The sequence below is a fragment of the Myxine glutinosa genome, chromosome 4 (genome assembly GCF_964187855.1).
Source record: "Myxine glutinosa chromosome 4, kmMyxGlut1.1, whole genome shotgun sequence".
In the NCBI taxonomy this organism is placed as follows: domain Eukaryota; kingdom Metazoa; phylum Chordata; class Myxini; order Myxiniformes; family Myxinidae; genus Myxine; species Myxine glutinosa.
In genome coordinates this window covers 122,923,067-122,937,860 of record NC_136264.1, presented here as the reverse complement: position 1 = coordinate 122,937,860, position 14,794 = coordinate 122,923,067, and the positions used below count along the sequence as shown (strand labels likewise).

General features: G+C 43.0%; 1 protein-coding gene across 1 annotated transcript in view; it reads right to left on the bottom strand.

Annotated features, from left to right (window-relative positions):
* Positions 1-698: 698 nt before the first annotated feature.
* CCDC174 (coiled-coil domain containing 174) overlaps positions 699-14,794 on the bottom strand; it is a 48,494-nt gene continuing 34,398 nt past the window's right edge. The window contains exons 9-10 of the mRNA XM_078776378.1: positions 3,364-3,625; positions 699-2,107 (exon numbers count right to left, since the gene is read on the bottom strand). Of these exons, the coding sequence (XP_078632504.1) occupies positions 1,890-2,107; positions 3,364-3,625 (480 nt within the window). The 3' untranslated portion in view covers positions 699-1,889. The remainder of the gene's footprint in view (positions 2,108-3,363; positions 3,626-14,794) is intronic.

The following is a 14,794-nucleotide window of genomic DNA, read 5'->3' as shown; positions in this document are numbered from 1 at the left end:
ATTGTAGTTCGTAACATGTTGAAATCGGTTTTTGGCAATTATCTTAAAAACCATTGACTTTTGGATATGAAAATGTATTACTGACCCCCCATAATGTGGCCATTGCGCAAATTTTGAGTGGTCGGGCAACCTCCTAGGTCCAACGGTTCTGTAGATACAGTCACGGCAAAAAAGGGGGCGTGGCCCAAAAAGGGGTATGGCCATTTCAGCTATTTCGCCGTCAGTGGCAAATGTGTTACCAACCAAATATTGTTCCTGGACCTTCAATTAGTGGATTCCTGAAGAGTTTAGGTCTGTACAATAAAGTGCATACTCAACCACCATGAGCTACTAGAGTAATGGACTATCTAGCTATTAAATGTGTAATGGACTTGGATTCACATACTAATTTCCTGCTGGTTACCGCATTACCATTACCGACGTACAGCTCTCCAAATGATGCAGATGCTCAAATACATTACAGCTGGAATTTGGTTAGGATACCAATGCACTTCATTCAAAGGTTACTGTGCACTCTTCATTGTTCAACAGAGAATACTAGCAGATGGCACAGCTGACAAAGCTACCTCTGAAGGATGACATACTCATTGGATACAAAATGCAACCTGCAAACGAACAGTTTATAGTTGGGCTGGAAATCGTGCCAATCCAGCTTCCCAGTATATATGATAAACAAAAGGATTTACATAAGATCAATAACAGTTTGGATTTTTTTTTTTTTAAATAAAATTGTTTCGACAAAAATGTACTAAAGGAAATATGTACAGTATAGACAATGTACAACAATGCAATTTGGGACAACGATTCTCTTGAGGGATGTTCCATTACATTTTTGATTTCAAAAATAAGGGGAGGGGCATGAGGCGTAAATCAGAAAGGTTGATAGACAAAAAAAAAAAAAAAATTGTATTCTAGCAGCAATCGCATCTTCAAAGGAATGTACACAAAGTGTGGAAAAAAAAACTTTACAGAGTTTACTTTGTACATTTTAGTGGATAGAGCAACTAACGAGCCACGATAAGAAACAAAGGTACAAAGCATTGCCACAAACGACAACACAACGGCCATTAAAGCTTAGGCAAAATAAATAAATGTTGAGCATGGGAAAAGAAAGCCTCTGCATTCGGCATCTTATTCATGAAGACAGTCAAGTATTGCAGACGACAACAACTCCCCTCTCCTTCTCAAAATAATCTGACGTCTGATCTCGGGAAAAACGAGCATGGACACTTTACCCCAGGACCGATTCCGATCGCATATACTGTACCACTTAGTCGTGCACTAAAACCAAAATAGCAGCAAAGGCAGAAAAGGAGAAAAATTACGATGGCAAAACGGCCATGCAGCACAGTTTGCTTTAGAGAATCTTTCTCCAGTTAAAAAAGCCTAAAAACGGAACTTTCGTTTTCTTCCTGTTCACATGTACAAGCAGACAATACATACTATAACTGCCTTATAATGCCCCCTCCATCTGATCGAACAATTTGCAAAGCAACATGATTGATCGTTGAATTAACACCAAGTAGGTCGACTCAGCCTGTCATCATTCCCATGTCGGCAAAATGAGCACCAGCCAGCTGAAAAGGGGGCGTTGCAAGAGCCGTGCGCCAGAAAATGATGCAATCAAACAGCCACAGGCTGCATACAAATAAATAGGCATGTTGATGTGATCCAATTGCATACAGGGTACATGGGAAATGGACTACTTCATAGTTCGATGGCCACCGATAAATAAAAGTGGAGCAACACCTTTTCTGTAAAGTATGTTGTATAGACCTAGCTGTCATGCGGAAGCTGGAAATAGACCATGCCATAGGGCCAAAACACCCAATGACCAATGCACAGCAACACACCAGTGAGAAGAACAAGTGGGAAAGGCACCTTGTTTATTAGACCTGGCTGTCATGTCGACACCGAGACAACATGTCTTGCACACCTGGGGCAACAGGATAGTCATGCGATTCACTATTCTTGTGGGTGGAGGCTTCTCTGTCCAAAGTGCCAGAGAGATACGTTTCAGGAGGTGCAAACTCAGAAGGGCGTTTATTACGCAGCCCTTCGGCCCAGTGGCTCGAAGACCTTGCTTGCCACTGGCCCTGATGGAAGCCTAGATGGACATGGGGGTGATATACAAAACTTTCATGAGGAGATTAAAATAAGATTGAAAAACAATAACATTTAAGAATGTCAATAAGCACAAACCACAACACAATACTCCAGCCATTGGTCTATAATCCTGTAAATATCAGCAATTGGATGGATGAGTAGTTTCTCGATAAGTGATTCACAAAAAGAGAAGAAATGAAGGGATCATTTATTCCTCGTGACGAGGTTATTGCAATATAATCTCAGAAGTTGGGGTCCAAATTCATACCTTCAGCCCCACCTTGGGAGACGAGTTGCCATATTTATACACGAGGCCACCTATCTAGCATTAAGCAACAGGTCTGACCCATAAGCCTGTTTGAACCCATCACTGCTCCCCCCCCCCTCCCCTTTATGATTATAATCCCTCCCCTCCTGACTCAACCACCCCCACACTCCATCCCCATCCTGCTGCCTTGGGCCAATTCTCCCAGCCTGGAACTGTTAGAACCATTGCCATCACGCAGGCAAGGATATGCCAGCATGGACCCACAGGGTTCATAAAAATAGTAGAGGGATGGTGAAAAGATTACAGGGGCAGTACAGGGTGTGAGGAATACAAATTAAGCAGTACAGCAATTACACCAATGCTACAAGAACGACCAGAGCAGTTGCAGTGCCGTACTGCACGCGACAACAGTGAGCTGTGCACCTGCACATCCTGTGACAGTTGACTCTGAATACCCGCTCTCCCTAAATCGATTAATAAACAGTATTTTGGCATCTCACCTTTCCCTGCCATTTCCTTTGTTGTAACCACTTTGTTTGCAACATTTGGCAGGTTAACTAGAACATCACTCGGTGGAGCACATACCTTCACCAGGCTAAATAGTTTACGTTTTGTATCCCACTGACAGGCCGGATCTACAACCAGATCTTAACCAAAATCGAATTGGCTTGTTCTCATCACCTCCTGAACTCATCCACCAAGTTTTGTTAGAAACCCATCACCAACTTTTTGAGATATCGCGCTATATATCGTTTTTGACGCAATCTCTCAATGGTGAAGAATCGCTAAAAATATTCTTGTATCCAGTTCTGGATATTCACCAACATCTAATCAATTCGTCCTTCTCACACCCAATCTGTCCAAAAGTTTCGGCCGAATCCATCCATAACTTTTTGAGATATCATGCTCAGAGACAGAGGTGAATACACAACTTCTGTCCACCTTTAGTGACGGAAGTGAAAACTCAAAAATAAAAAATAAAAACTTACTTTTCCCGAGGTCCCATTCACGTACAGGAGGCACATCCCCTTTTTGTGTGTCTTTCCGCACTTGAACGATGACCTCGACCTTGGGTTCAGGGTTAGTCTCCACCAACTCCACAACATTAGCTTTATCCATAACCTCACTCATTGCTTCGCTTTCCAGGCGTGGGGGTTTGCCCCGTCGCTCACGCACCTTCGCGAGTCGTGCCTCGAGCAAGGACTGCCGCCGATCTCGAAGGCGCTCTCGCTTCTCCCTCTGCTCCTCGGTCTGTATGAAAAAGAAGTGCGAAGGACAGAGTGTCAGGAGCAGGAAGAGGAAAGTGAAAAGTGTCCTGCTGCCGACTCTATGCTTATTTTTATTCAACTTTAAATCTCGTATTTTTAAAACTTGTGCACCCACTCCCCATGAGAACAACAGGAAGGGCCATGTTATTATCCTCTCTGGAGTATATAGAGTACAGTAGATCAAGGCTCTGGCCTCAAGAATGTCAGGGGTGTGTTCAGTTACCAAGTTTATTGTAGAGTGCTCGCCAAGTGGCTGAAGCACTCAAGCAAGAGGTTCAAGTCACACCTGGATTACCTTAATCATTTAAAGATTGTTACTTGCCTTTGCTTTCCACCAATATACCTGTATATTTTTACAGGGTTGAAGGATCATGGAAGAGTTATGACATGGATGGACGGGGAAGCACGAAAACGCACACCTGTGATTTTACTACTTTTTTTTTTTTTGGAAGCAGATTAATACAGCTGGTGGGGTTCAAGGAAACGACGCAACTTCCTGGAGCACTTTGGGTGCCAGAGACTCCATCTTGTGACATGACTTTTATCACCGCAATCAGCAGAGAATTAACGTGTAATATGCATTAGGAATCAGCATAGATAATTTCTATATGTACTGCATGTAATATGTAATTTCTGAATGAAATCGATGAAATTTGCTGGTTGAACAGGGTAAACTACATCACGGCCCTCTTCATTGAACAAACCATTAACCACCGAGACCCAAATTAAAATGATTTGCAATATGGGAAAAGGTTTTTTCAGAATTATGGCACATTTGTTTCAAAGTTTTGATGACGCAAAATCAAGAAAGGTCAGAATAAGCACTTTTAAGATTTGCATTTAATCAAGAATAATGTTTTCAACAAAACGTTTCATTTTCTTTTTTGGGGGATGTTCTTGTAGACCGATTAAATCCGTTCAGATTTCATTATACACGTGCCTGAGCCATCCTTCTGCTCTGTCAGTCAGACAAACTGGTCCGAGCTGGAGTTGAATTTCAGAGAAAGTGATTTCTGCTTTAAAGCACTAGACAACTCAGCCGTCAAAACGACAAAGCAGCTGCAAACCATGGGACCAAAATGGGAACAGATTCATGACAGTAATGTGCGGGCAATCGTTTTTCCACCGCCCGAATGTGGCGTAAAACTGTCAATCTATTATAACCGTTTTACGCATTGTCCTGTCACATTTTTATACACACAATTTCAGTAGGAATAGCAGCTGCTCAATAACTCATGATTGCAGGTGGAAACATTTGTCGCTCAGTATTAATTATTTCTCTGAATTGAGTGATTGCAATCAGTTTCAATCAATCATCAGATTGCAATCTGAATTGAGCCACAGTTGGAGTGATTTGTGCTCACAAGAAGCAAGTATAATTATTTTTTTTCAACACAAAATGGCTCAAAGAAGTGTGAGGAGACAAACAGAATAAAAGGCAATGTACTGACAGTGGGGCTGCAAGTGAACAAAAGCAAGGAAATGGTGAGAGAGATGAGGGGAGGAAATCTGCAAGGAAAAAGGGGAGAGGGAGGTAGAAAAGATTGCAGGTAAAGTTGTTTGGGGGAGGGAGGGGGAGAAAGGATTGCAGGTAGAATTGGGGGGGGGGGGGTGGGGGGGGAATGACATGAGAAGATGGTGTACTGCCCGCTTGAATCGCTCGAGGGAAGAATGGGATTCAACAGCCTTTCATGGGATTGAACAATTCAGATTGAACAAGGAGTGGCAGCAAGTGTGGAACAGCCTCAGAAAGGCCAAGTCTCACAAACAAATAAAGGAGGTACAAAAAGAGTGGAATTGGGTATAGTCAGGTTTGTTATGTAATTTCGTTCTTTTTTTGTGGAGATTAGCAAAACTATACATTTTTGGAAAGCTGATAGCACCAGGAATCCGAAAAACCATGTTTCCATTTGCGCAAATTTTTCTTTGGCGGCCATATTGGATTTTCAAAATGGCCACCATCGGAAACCTATTTTTCGCGATATCTCAACATCCGAACCACCTAGAGTGCTGATTCCAACACCTATACCCACATTTTTGGGGATGAGGAATCACATGAAGCCATCTAAAATAATCTACACCTACCCTGGGATACCAGGTGGCAACCTACAGCGGATTTTCAAGATGGCCACTTTCAGGAAACATGTTTTTTTCTGAATATGTATACCACATTGAGTGATGTTTCGCTACATTGTGGCACACGGATCATAATTATGAAACCACATCCCTCATATATCCTAAACAGGTGATTTATGTATTCAAGAGGTAAGTATATAGAGATGAGGCTATACAATCCATAATTACTTTATTATTATACATTATACACATTATACATAATTATACACATTATACACATATATATACACATACACACATATATATACATATATATACACATACATATATATACATACATACATACACATTATACACATATATACACAACAATTATACACATAGACACATTATACATAATCACTCACTCACCGCAGGCAGGTTGGTGGTCTTTCCATCTTCTACCGACTCCTCTCTGGCCTTGCCCCCCCAGCTCTCTCTGGGCTCTGTCCCGCAAATATTCCTACAGGTCGCACAAGATCTGCCTGCAACCCTCTTATGGTCAAACTGCCAAAATCAAGACTCTCTGCTCACCTTCACTCCTTCATTCCTCTTTTCTCCCGCCTCTGGAACAAACTCCCTCACTCTCTTCAATCCCACTCCACCCTCCAGGTCTTTAAAACAGCTGTTCACCAGTCACCACCATCTCTTATCTTCCCCCATCCAAAACCTTGATCTTTTCTACCCCCGCTAATTTCACCCCAATTCCACTTTTTTGAAATACCAACTTCTGTCCTGGAAGTCATTGGTGTCCTTGTGTTTTATACTTCTCCCTCCACCCCCCCCCCCCCTTCCCATGCCTCCTCCCCCCAAGCCCTCTCCCTTCCACACATCTCCCTGCTCTCAAATGTTGTGTTTGTGTGCTTCACCTTCTCTCCCAATCTTGTTTTCCGCTCCCGCTTTTTATATATTTTGTTTGTCTGGTTGATTTGTTTGTGAAGTAAATGTTAGCTCTTTCACGAGCCTCGATTCAGTATACAAAAAAAACAAAAAAACAAAAAAACAAAAAAAATTATACATGTAATAATTACTTTTCTTTGAACATAGAATATTTCCCATAGATGAAATTTTATCTTTGTCAACATTCATCAACATTTTGTCCTCATAGGTTTTCAAATGTCCTCATCACTGTCGTCAGAACAGAGAACAGGTTGACAGTCATCGTCGTTTTCACATTCGGAGCTGCACAAACACAAGTCTGTGCATGCCAAGTCATTGGCACGGCACGAACACCGTCTCGATGAGCAGTCTCCTTTGCACTGACATCTGACCATCTCAAGTATTGCTTTCGGTGCTGGTGGTACATCTGTCATTAGTGGTTTCAATTCCCCATCGTTGTCCTTGAAGTAGCCATGTTGCTGTGGATCCAGGAACACTTGATGTGCGATAGTAGCCTGAGCCCATACCCTTGCCTGAAGATGTACACGATCAACATGCTGATTTAGAGCCCCTAGCGTTGGAGGTAACTTGTGACTTTCAGTCATGTGTTTACAGAAGAGGTACCAGCGCAACTCCGGAATGCTGTTGATACATATTCCCTTTGGTACGTACACTGCACATACAAATCTTGCCAAGTTGGACATCTGATCTGCGGTCACATCTGCAGCATCACCGAGCATTCTCATGGCCTGTATCACGTCACTATCGGCTCTGACGAAAGCTTCAAACCATGTTGTTTTGCCTATTCGCGAAAACCGTCCAGTATTGTCTGCTCCTGTGAATGTGTGGAATGCTGGCAATGCCTTGGCCTTTTCGACGCCAAGATTGTTCCAGATTGGTTGTACTTGCACAAGGCCCGACACAAGGGAGACAGCAGTGTTTTTGAGCAGAACATCATAGTTAGCTATGACCAAGACCAGGACATCCGTATCAGGAGAGAAGAAGGTAAGCTGTTCTGCGTTGGGATTGCGGCGAGTTGCCAGCACTGCTTGGTGAATCATCAGAGTGTCTGCCTCCTCATGATTATTGTCTTCAAAATGCACGCCTTTGTTACTCTTGGCCTTTCCTGCTGCACATATAATTATCAGCTTGGAGGCATCTCTGTTGTACTCCAACGTTTTCTCAGCCAGATATTCTGCCAAATCTGACTTTGTCTGATCGTGTGACAAGAACCGCTTCATGGTGATGTGTTGGATCTTGGTATTGTCCTTCACTTGGTACTGGACTGGATTGTGCCCCCCTCGTCTTTTTTGTCTTGTGCTTTGCTTCAACGAATCGGCCTTGTAAGTATCAAACACGAGGATAACTTCGACAAAATGTCTTGTCAGTGACATCAATCTGGTATTAAAGCTGACACTGAGATCTTCAACGGTTACTGTTGCAGCTGGTTTTGTCGACAATTTCTGTACAAGAACCATGGCGTCGACTACTGCTATTTTCATAGCTGCAGAGTTATGGACTTGAGCTTGAGGACTTGAGGTCGGAGCTAAGTCACCCGGAGCTAAGTCTCCATGTTTCACAAGGAGATGGATTAACTTTGACTTGTCAAGGCAAGGAAGCAGGTCACCGTTTGGTGCGAACAAGGCGCGAGGTGTAAGGGTGAATTCGTAGTTGCCTATTGCGTCTTTCTGGTCAACATCACGGCTTGATTTTGTCAATATCATCAGCCTTCCATACAAGTCTTTTGTTTCCTTCAAGTCGACTGACTTGTCCCTGAGCATGATCTTGGTCTTCTTCACACCAGACAAGTACATCGTGTTGTTTTCTTTTTTTCACGGGTGCAAATAAGCTGACTGTTCCGTTGATTCTTTCGTCAACATACTCTTCGTACAAGTGTTGACCAATGTTGTCGATATTCAGGATTTGTGACGTGTGCTCCTCTGGGACATAGGCATGTGTGATCAAGTTGTATATGCTATTTCCTTCTGTGGTAAATGGATTGCCATGACTCATGATAGCAGCCTTGATCTTTTCAACCGCTGTATTGTTCAGATTCACTGCCCTCGGACTAAGTTTGTGGTGTTCTGTCACTTTGTCTGTTTTGGTGTCGAACTGATCTTTGAATTCTCTGGTCAGCCGTGACAATTCTGGAGAGGCCATAAAGAATCTCTGCCTTGCATTGGCATTATTGGAGATGCCTGGAAGTCCAGAATGAACCTTCATTGCTCTGTTTTCCTGTTCACAAGCGTGGTCTGCACCGATTGATACAAAGGGGATGCTAGATTTCGTTACTGAGATATTTCCATTCTCGAGTTCCCTGTATGTGGCCGGATGCGTCTTCCTCAGGTCATACATATCTGCTATGTATCGCGGCCAAAGACGTTTGTATTTGATACGATCCATGGAGAAAAATAGCTTGCTGAGTGCCTCACCAGATTCGAGGTGGAGTTTGAGATCTGCGTCCCGAGAAGCTTCCACAAAGAACAGAATTGTCTCCACTCGATGCAGGTAATTCATCAAGGACTTGAACATGGCTTTTTTGGATTGTTCTGTTTCCCAAGTCTTGAATATGTTCACAACATCAGCTGTAGTGATGACATTCAACAGTTTTGTGTTGGCTTCTTTCACACTTGTGGCTTTGGTGAACTTGTCCTTTTCTGAACATGCCTCATCTATTTCTTCTGACATATCTGAGCAAACGGCTTTCAACTGTGGATAATCTTTGAAGAACAGGTCCAGCGCCATTTCATAAAGTGCTATATATGAATAAATATGAGCACGGAGAGTGCGTTTGTAATGCGAACATCTCAGGATCTGCCTTGTTGTTGAAGGTCCGTAGAGGTCGGCCTCTATCCACGCGTCATCAATACCTGAGTTCTCAATGGAAGTACCCAGGGCTCTCAAAGCAGCCATGACCACATGCAGCTCGCCAAGCCGAGGTACAACGGTACCTTTCAGGTCTGGCCTTGCATCCAGCAGCCTTATCACCTTTTCATAGAGGGCCATATCCCAGGAAATGACTGTAGGGTGGCTTGTACCAACAACTAAGTTCTTTAGCTGAGTTGTCTGAGAGATGACGGTCAGAAGAGTCGACCACTCGTGTGCTACTTCAGGTAGAAGGGGTAAGACTCCGACTTGTGTCAAACTGTGACTACCCGACAGCAATGAGTGGTATCCTGCCCAACCAGGTATATATGTGCTGTTTGATTTCTGCATTCTGGTGATCATAGAAGCAACCAACCATCCTAGATGTGTAAGGTGATACGCTGGTGATATACCATCCTTGCTGATGTGGAATGTGTCTGTTCTCTTTATGGTTTTCGGCACCGGCTTGTCACAATGAAGCATAGGAACCTGGTACGGGGTCACTGACAAACTGGTAGTGTCAGCTATGCTCAGTTGTGGCGCCAATGTTTCTCCTTGAGTGTCACGTTTTTGATAAACAGCAATGATTGTTCCATGGGTTGTCCCTTTGCCATCCACGCTGTCTTCAGCAAAGTCTGTGTTATCAGCTGCAAAAAACACAAAAGTTCCCTTCTTCAAAAATGGAGGAACATAAAGTCCTTGGAACTTCAGGGTGTTTTCCACAATGGCATTTGCTAGGGCTGTTTCGAGGTGCATAACACGACTGTACGAGACACAGTAACCTTGAGAGCAGAGACTTTCCAGGAGTTTCTTGTTTCTTGTGTCATGGTGAACTGCCAAGGCTAATCCTAGAGACTGTGGAGTTTCTTGTGATTTGGTTGATCGGAAGGTCGCAGAATCAGTTTTGGGCCTATAGTCACAATGAAGTTCACTTGCTTGTCAGATTTGAATCCACCCAATAGCATCTGACTAACAGTGAGTACTTCTCTGTTAACGTGAGTGGTTCGTTTTTCAGTTTCTAGTGTTTCTGTTGGCCCCACCATAACCCATCTGATCATTGCGTGGAGTGCTGCTGGAACATCATCTGTGCTGCTAGTGACCTGTATAGCATCGGATGAGTTTTCCTGTTGGTGGAAGTTCTTGATAATTCTGCGCAATGCCTTTGCTGCTTTATAGATAATATTCAGATCGTCTACTTCACTTTCTATCATGGCAGACTGAACCATATCGGATTCGCATGCATCTGGGGAGTAAAGAACAGAAGGTTTTCTCCTGTCCTTTTGCCTAACAGACGTTACGGGTGGTAGTTCTAGAAGAATTCTCTCCTTGAGCCAGTGTCTACTATATGCAGGGAAGTGGTGCGCCAATGCATCTGTGCCACCAAGCAAGTTGATGTATGTTGTTTCAATATGTGCCATGGATAAGTATTGTTTATTCTGAGTTTGACAGTCGACAAGGCTAATCAACTCAATCAAACATGATGTTTGAAACGGATGACCTCTCTCTGTTGTTCCCTTGTTATCCTTGGTACGTAACACATGGAATACATTTGTTGTCCAACATGACTTGTGGTATTGAACATCGATTGCATGTGCATCAGTGGGTGAGATGGATGTGTTTAACCTAGTTTGCAGGGTGAGATTTCCAGACAGCTCCACAGCATCGTGTAATGCTTTCCCACCGTTTTCTGTTCTCAATGTGTACAATTTTTGCTCGTTATCTTCCTGGCAGAAAAAGCAATGTTCCTTAATGAATGGAGCTGTTGCAGAACGTGTAAACGGACTGGTGGTGGAAGTTGATGGTTCGTCCAGTTCTGTGCTTTTTCGCTTTTGTCCACGTTTTTTCTCTGTGTAGGAGCCGGCTGAAATGTGATATTGATGGCGGTCTTTGGCACGTTGTACCTTCTCTTTGTTGGTTGCATTTGAATAACAGATACGATGCCAAACTGCATTATTGAATTGCAGACTTTCACTTGTTTCATCCTTTAAGCGACTGTGAATTTTAACATATTTTCCATCATGGTAGGCTGCTCTATCATTAAGGGTTTGTAGCAAGTGTTCAAACGAGTCCGGTTTGGGCTGCTGGACAAGCGTTCCATATTTTGCTGAAGCGGTTTGACAAATTATGCAGTGCTGCCACTGTGTGGGCTGAGTCGTAACTTCACTCATCTTCTCTCAAGACCTGCAAATATATAAAACGACAACAGGTAAGTAATTGTGAGCTTCATGAGGTTTATTTTAAATGAACTATTAGGTCTGATATAATGACTTTCCATGTACATGAACTGAACATGTTGAAATGATCCCATTTATGACTATGACTGTACTGAGGCGAAACATCACTCAATGTGGTATACATATTCAGAAAAAAACATGTTTCCTGAAAGTGGCCATCTTGAAAATCCGCTGTAGGCTGCCACCTGGTATCCCAGGGTAGGTGTAGATTATTTTAGATGGCTTCATGTGATTCCTCATCCCCAAAAATGTGGGTATAGGTGTTGGAATCAGCACTCTAGGTGGTTCGGATGTTGAGATATCGCGAAAAATAGGTTTCCGATGGTGGTCATTTTGAAAATCCAATATGGCCGCCAAATAAAAATTTGCGCAAATGGAAACATGGTTTTTCGGATTCCTGGTGCTATAAGCTTTCCAAAAATGTATAGGTTTGCTAATCTCCACAAAAAAAGAACGAAATTATAAATCTGAACATAATGAACCTGACTAGTAGTAAGACTGGATTTTTAAAGTTTAAATAAGAGTTATGTACAGCAATGCTGTACATCGTTGGGTGCTATATCAGGGTGTGAACGAGCAGCAATTGTTCGAGAATGAGAGAAAATGACTAGCTATCTTGCCCAGTTTACGGAATCGGAAATACCTTCACATCCCAGCCAGGTAGGCCTTGTGTTGAATTAATGGTTATGGTGGCTGGCTTAAGATCTCAGGGTCTTGCGTTTGAACCCGTTGTACATGGTGGTGGCATCACCGGATATTGCATCAGATCTACACAATGATTACATGGTTGGTGAGCAGGAACGTGAAACAGACTTCCATGATTCCATCAAAAAACTGAAATTGAAGACCTTCAGAAATCATCTGAAAAGGGTAACGGCCACATCAAAGGGGAAGGAAGTCATGTTGGAAGGCTCTGACGAGCTCTGCTCACCTGATGGTGATCGCAAGGAAGCTTTAGATTGATCTACGCTATATTATGTCCCACTCGCTTTGACCTGTGTCAAACCCCTCGCATTGACGAATGGACACTCGCTGAAACAGACTAGTCAGCACTACTGAAGAACATTGAAAAGCAATGCAACAATGATGATTGCCTCGCAGATAAAGATATTCACTGGAAGTTCTCATCATCGATGGACTGACGCACGTTCAAGCCTTGCCTCAGCTACCAGGCACTTCCTGAAAGTTGGCCATTCCAATACTCTAACAGATCGTGCGCTGTGCTCAACTTGATAAACATAGCTGTGTGGACTTCGTGTGTTACCGATGCCCTGCTCTGAACATTAAAGCTGCTGAGCGTGAGTGTCGTTCTATGTCTGGGTCGCAGGTTCGCCGTATCTATAACATTGATCACAAAACTGCCGTTACAATGGAATAACTTCCTAATGAATGGTGAGAAGAAAAGGTCTTGTTGACTTCTTATTCCAAGCCTGGCAGAACTTCAATGCCAGAACCTTGCAGGACATTGTTGTGTATATCACTCATGGAAAGGGTGCCACAGTACAAGACATGTACAAGGGATAACATGTACAAGCGTCGTCCCTGAGATGTGGTCCGTTCAGGAGGCAGATACGAAGATCATTCTCCATGCCAAGCACGTGGCAGAACCTGTGGTAAATAAACTCTTGGCGGATTCTAGTTCAGGCAGTGATTATGAGGACTAATATGCTTAAGTTTAGGAGACCTAACCAGATACATTTTGACGTGTCTTTCGTGTGCGCAATGTTCCACATTGTGCTTAATAAACTAGATGTAAGAGCAGAGCATCCACCAGAGAGTCTACAATGATGCAAACATTTTCTGATCAATAATAGCAATTCCATAACCATATGGATGGTGTTTGTATGAGAACCATTCAAAAATGTTATTCATCCTTTCCAATTAGCATTATTCTTCTTTCCATTTTCGAATTGTAGCTGAACTCCGTAAGCGGACTCCTTGCTTCTTCTTGTTCCCACTCATGATCTCGCCTGAGTGTATTTGTGAATGCTAAGTGCTGGTCTAAATGAGTTATTTGGGCATGCTTCCTAATTAACCGATGAATCTCTAGTCAGGGCCCTTAGGGATATTTTGGGGCCGTTTGGTTCAAATTCTTCCAAAAGCACCAAATTTGGCCCAGATGTTGCCCATGCCATACTCTTTCGATTTTTGACGGGCGCCCCCCACCCCCCCGGGGGCCCCATATTGGCGAAATACTAAATGGCCGCCACCCGGATTAGAGGAAAATCAGTTAAATAACCAAGAGGGTTGGAATCATGTATGATACCACTTTTCAGGGGTTTTCGAGGTCGAGGAATCCAATTATGTTATTTTGATGATTCGAGCTCAAGGTCATCTTAAAGGTCATTTTTGAGTCAAACATGTCGGTTTTTGAGTTTTTGTCAAGATTTACGCGAGGTTCACCATTTTATGTTTCTGGGTTGGGTAATCGAACTCTGACCTTATTTTTGACAATTAGAGGAAATATTTACACGTCTATTTCCTAATTTTCAGGCATATGCCGTTCATCTATCTATAATTCCAGCAATCTCTGTGTGTCTGTCTGTGTGTCTGTGTGTCTGTGTGTCTGTGTGTCTGTGTGTTTGTCTGTGACCGCTGTTTCTCGACAACCACGGGTCCGATATACTTGAAACTTGCCAGGTATATTGCTGGGGACCCGAGGATGTGCCTTTTCAAGGTTTGTAATTAATCGGACAAGTACCTACCGAGCTATGTCCAAAAAACGCTTCAACCAATCAGAGAGCAGCGAGCTATCACGTGTGCCGAACCGTTAATGCAATGCAAGCGTTAATGCGTTAATGCAAGGCTTTTCTTTTTTTCCCTCTTCTCTTTCTACTTTTCCTTGCGATTAAATTGCAAACAGCCAAAATACGTTGGCGCTAATTGAATAATTGGCCATTAACACTAAAATAATCGTAACTGCGATATGCCAACTTCCGGACAGTGCAGCCTTCCATGTTGTTGTTGTTTGCAGCAGCTGTTTGCAGCAAGGCAAGGCTTTTCTTTTTTCCCCTCTTCTCTTTCTACTTTTCCTTGCGATTAAATTGCAAAAAGCCAAA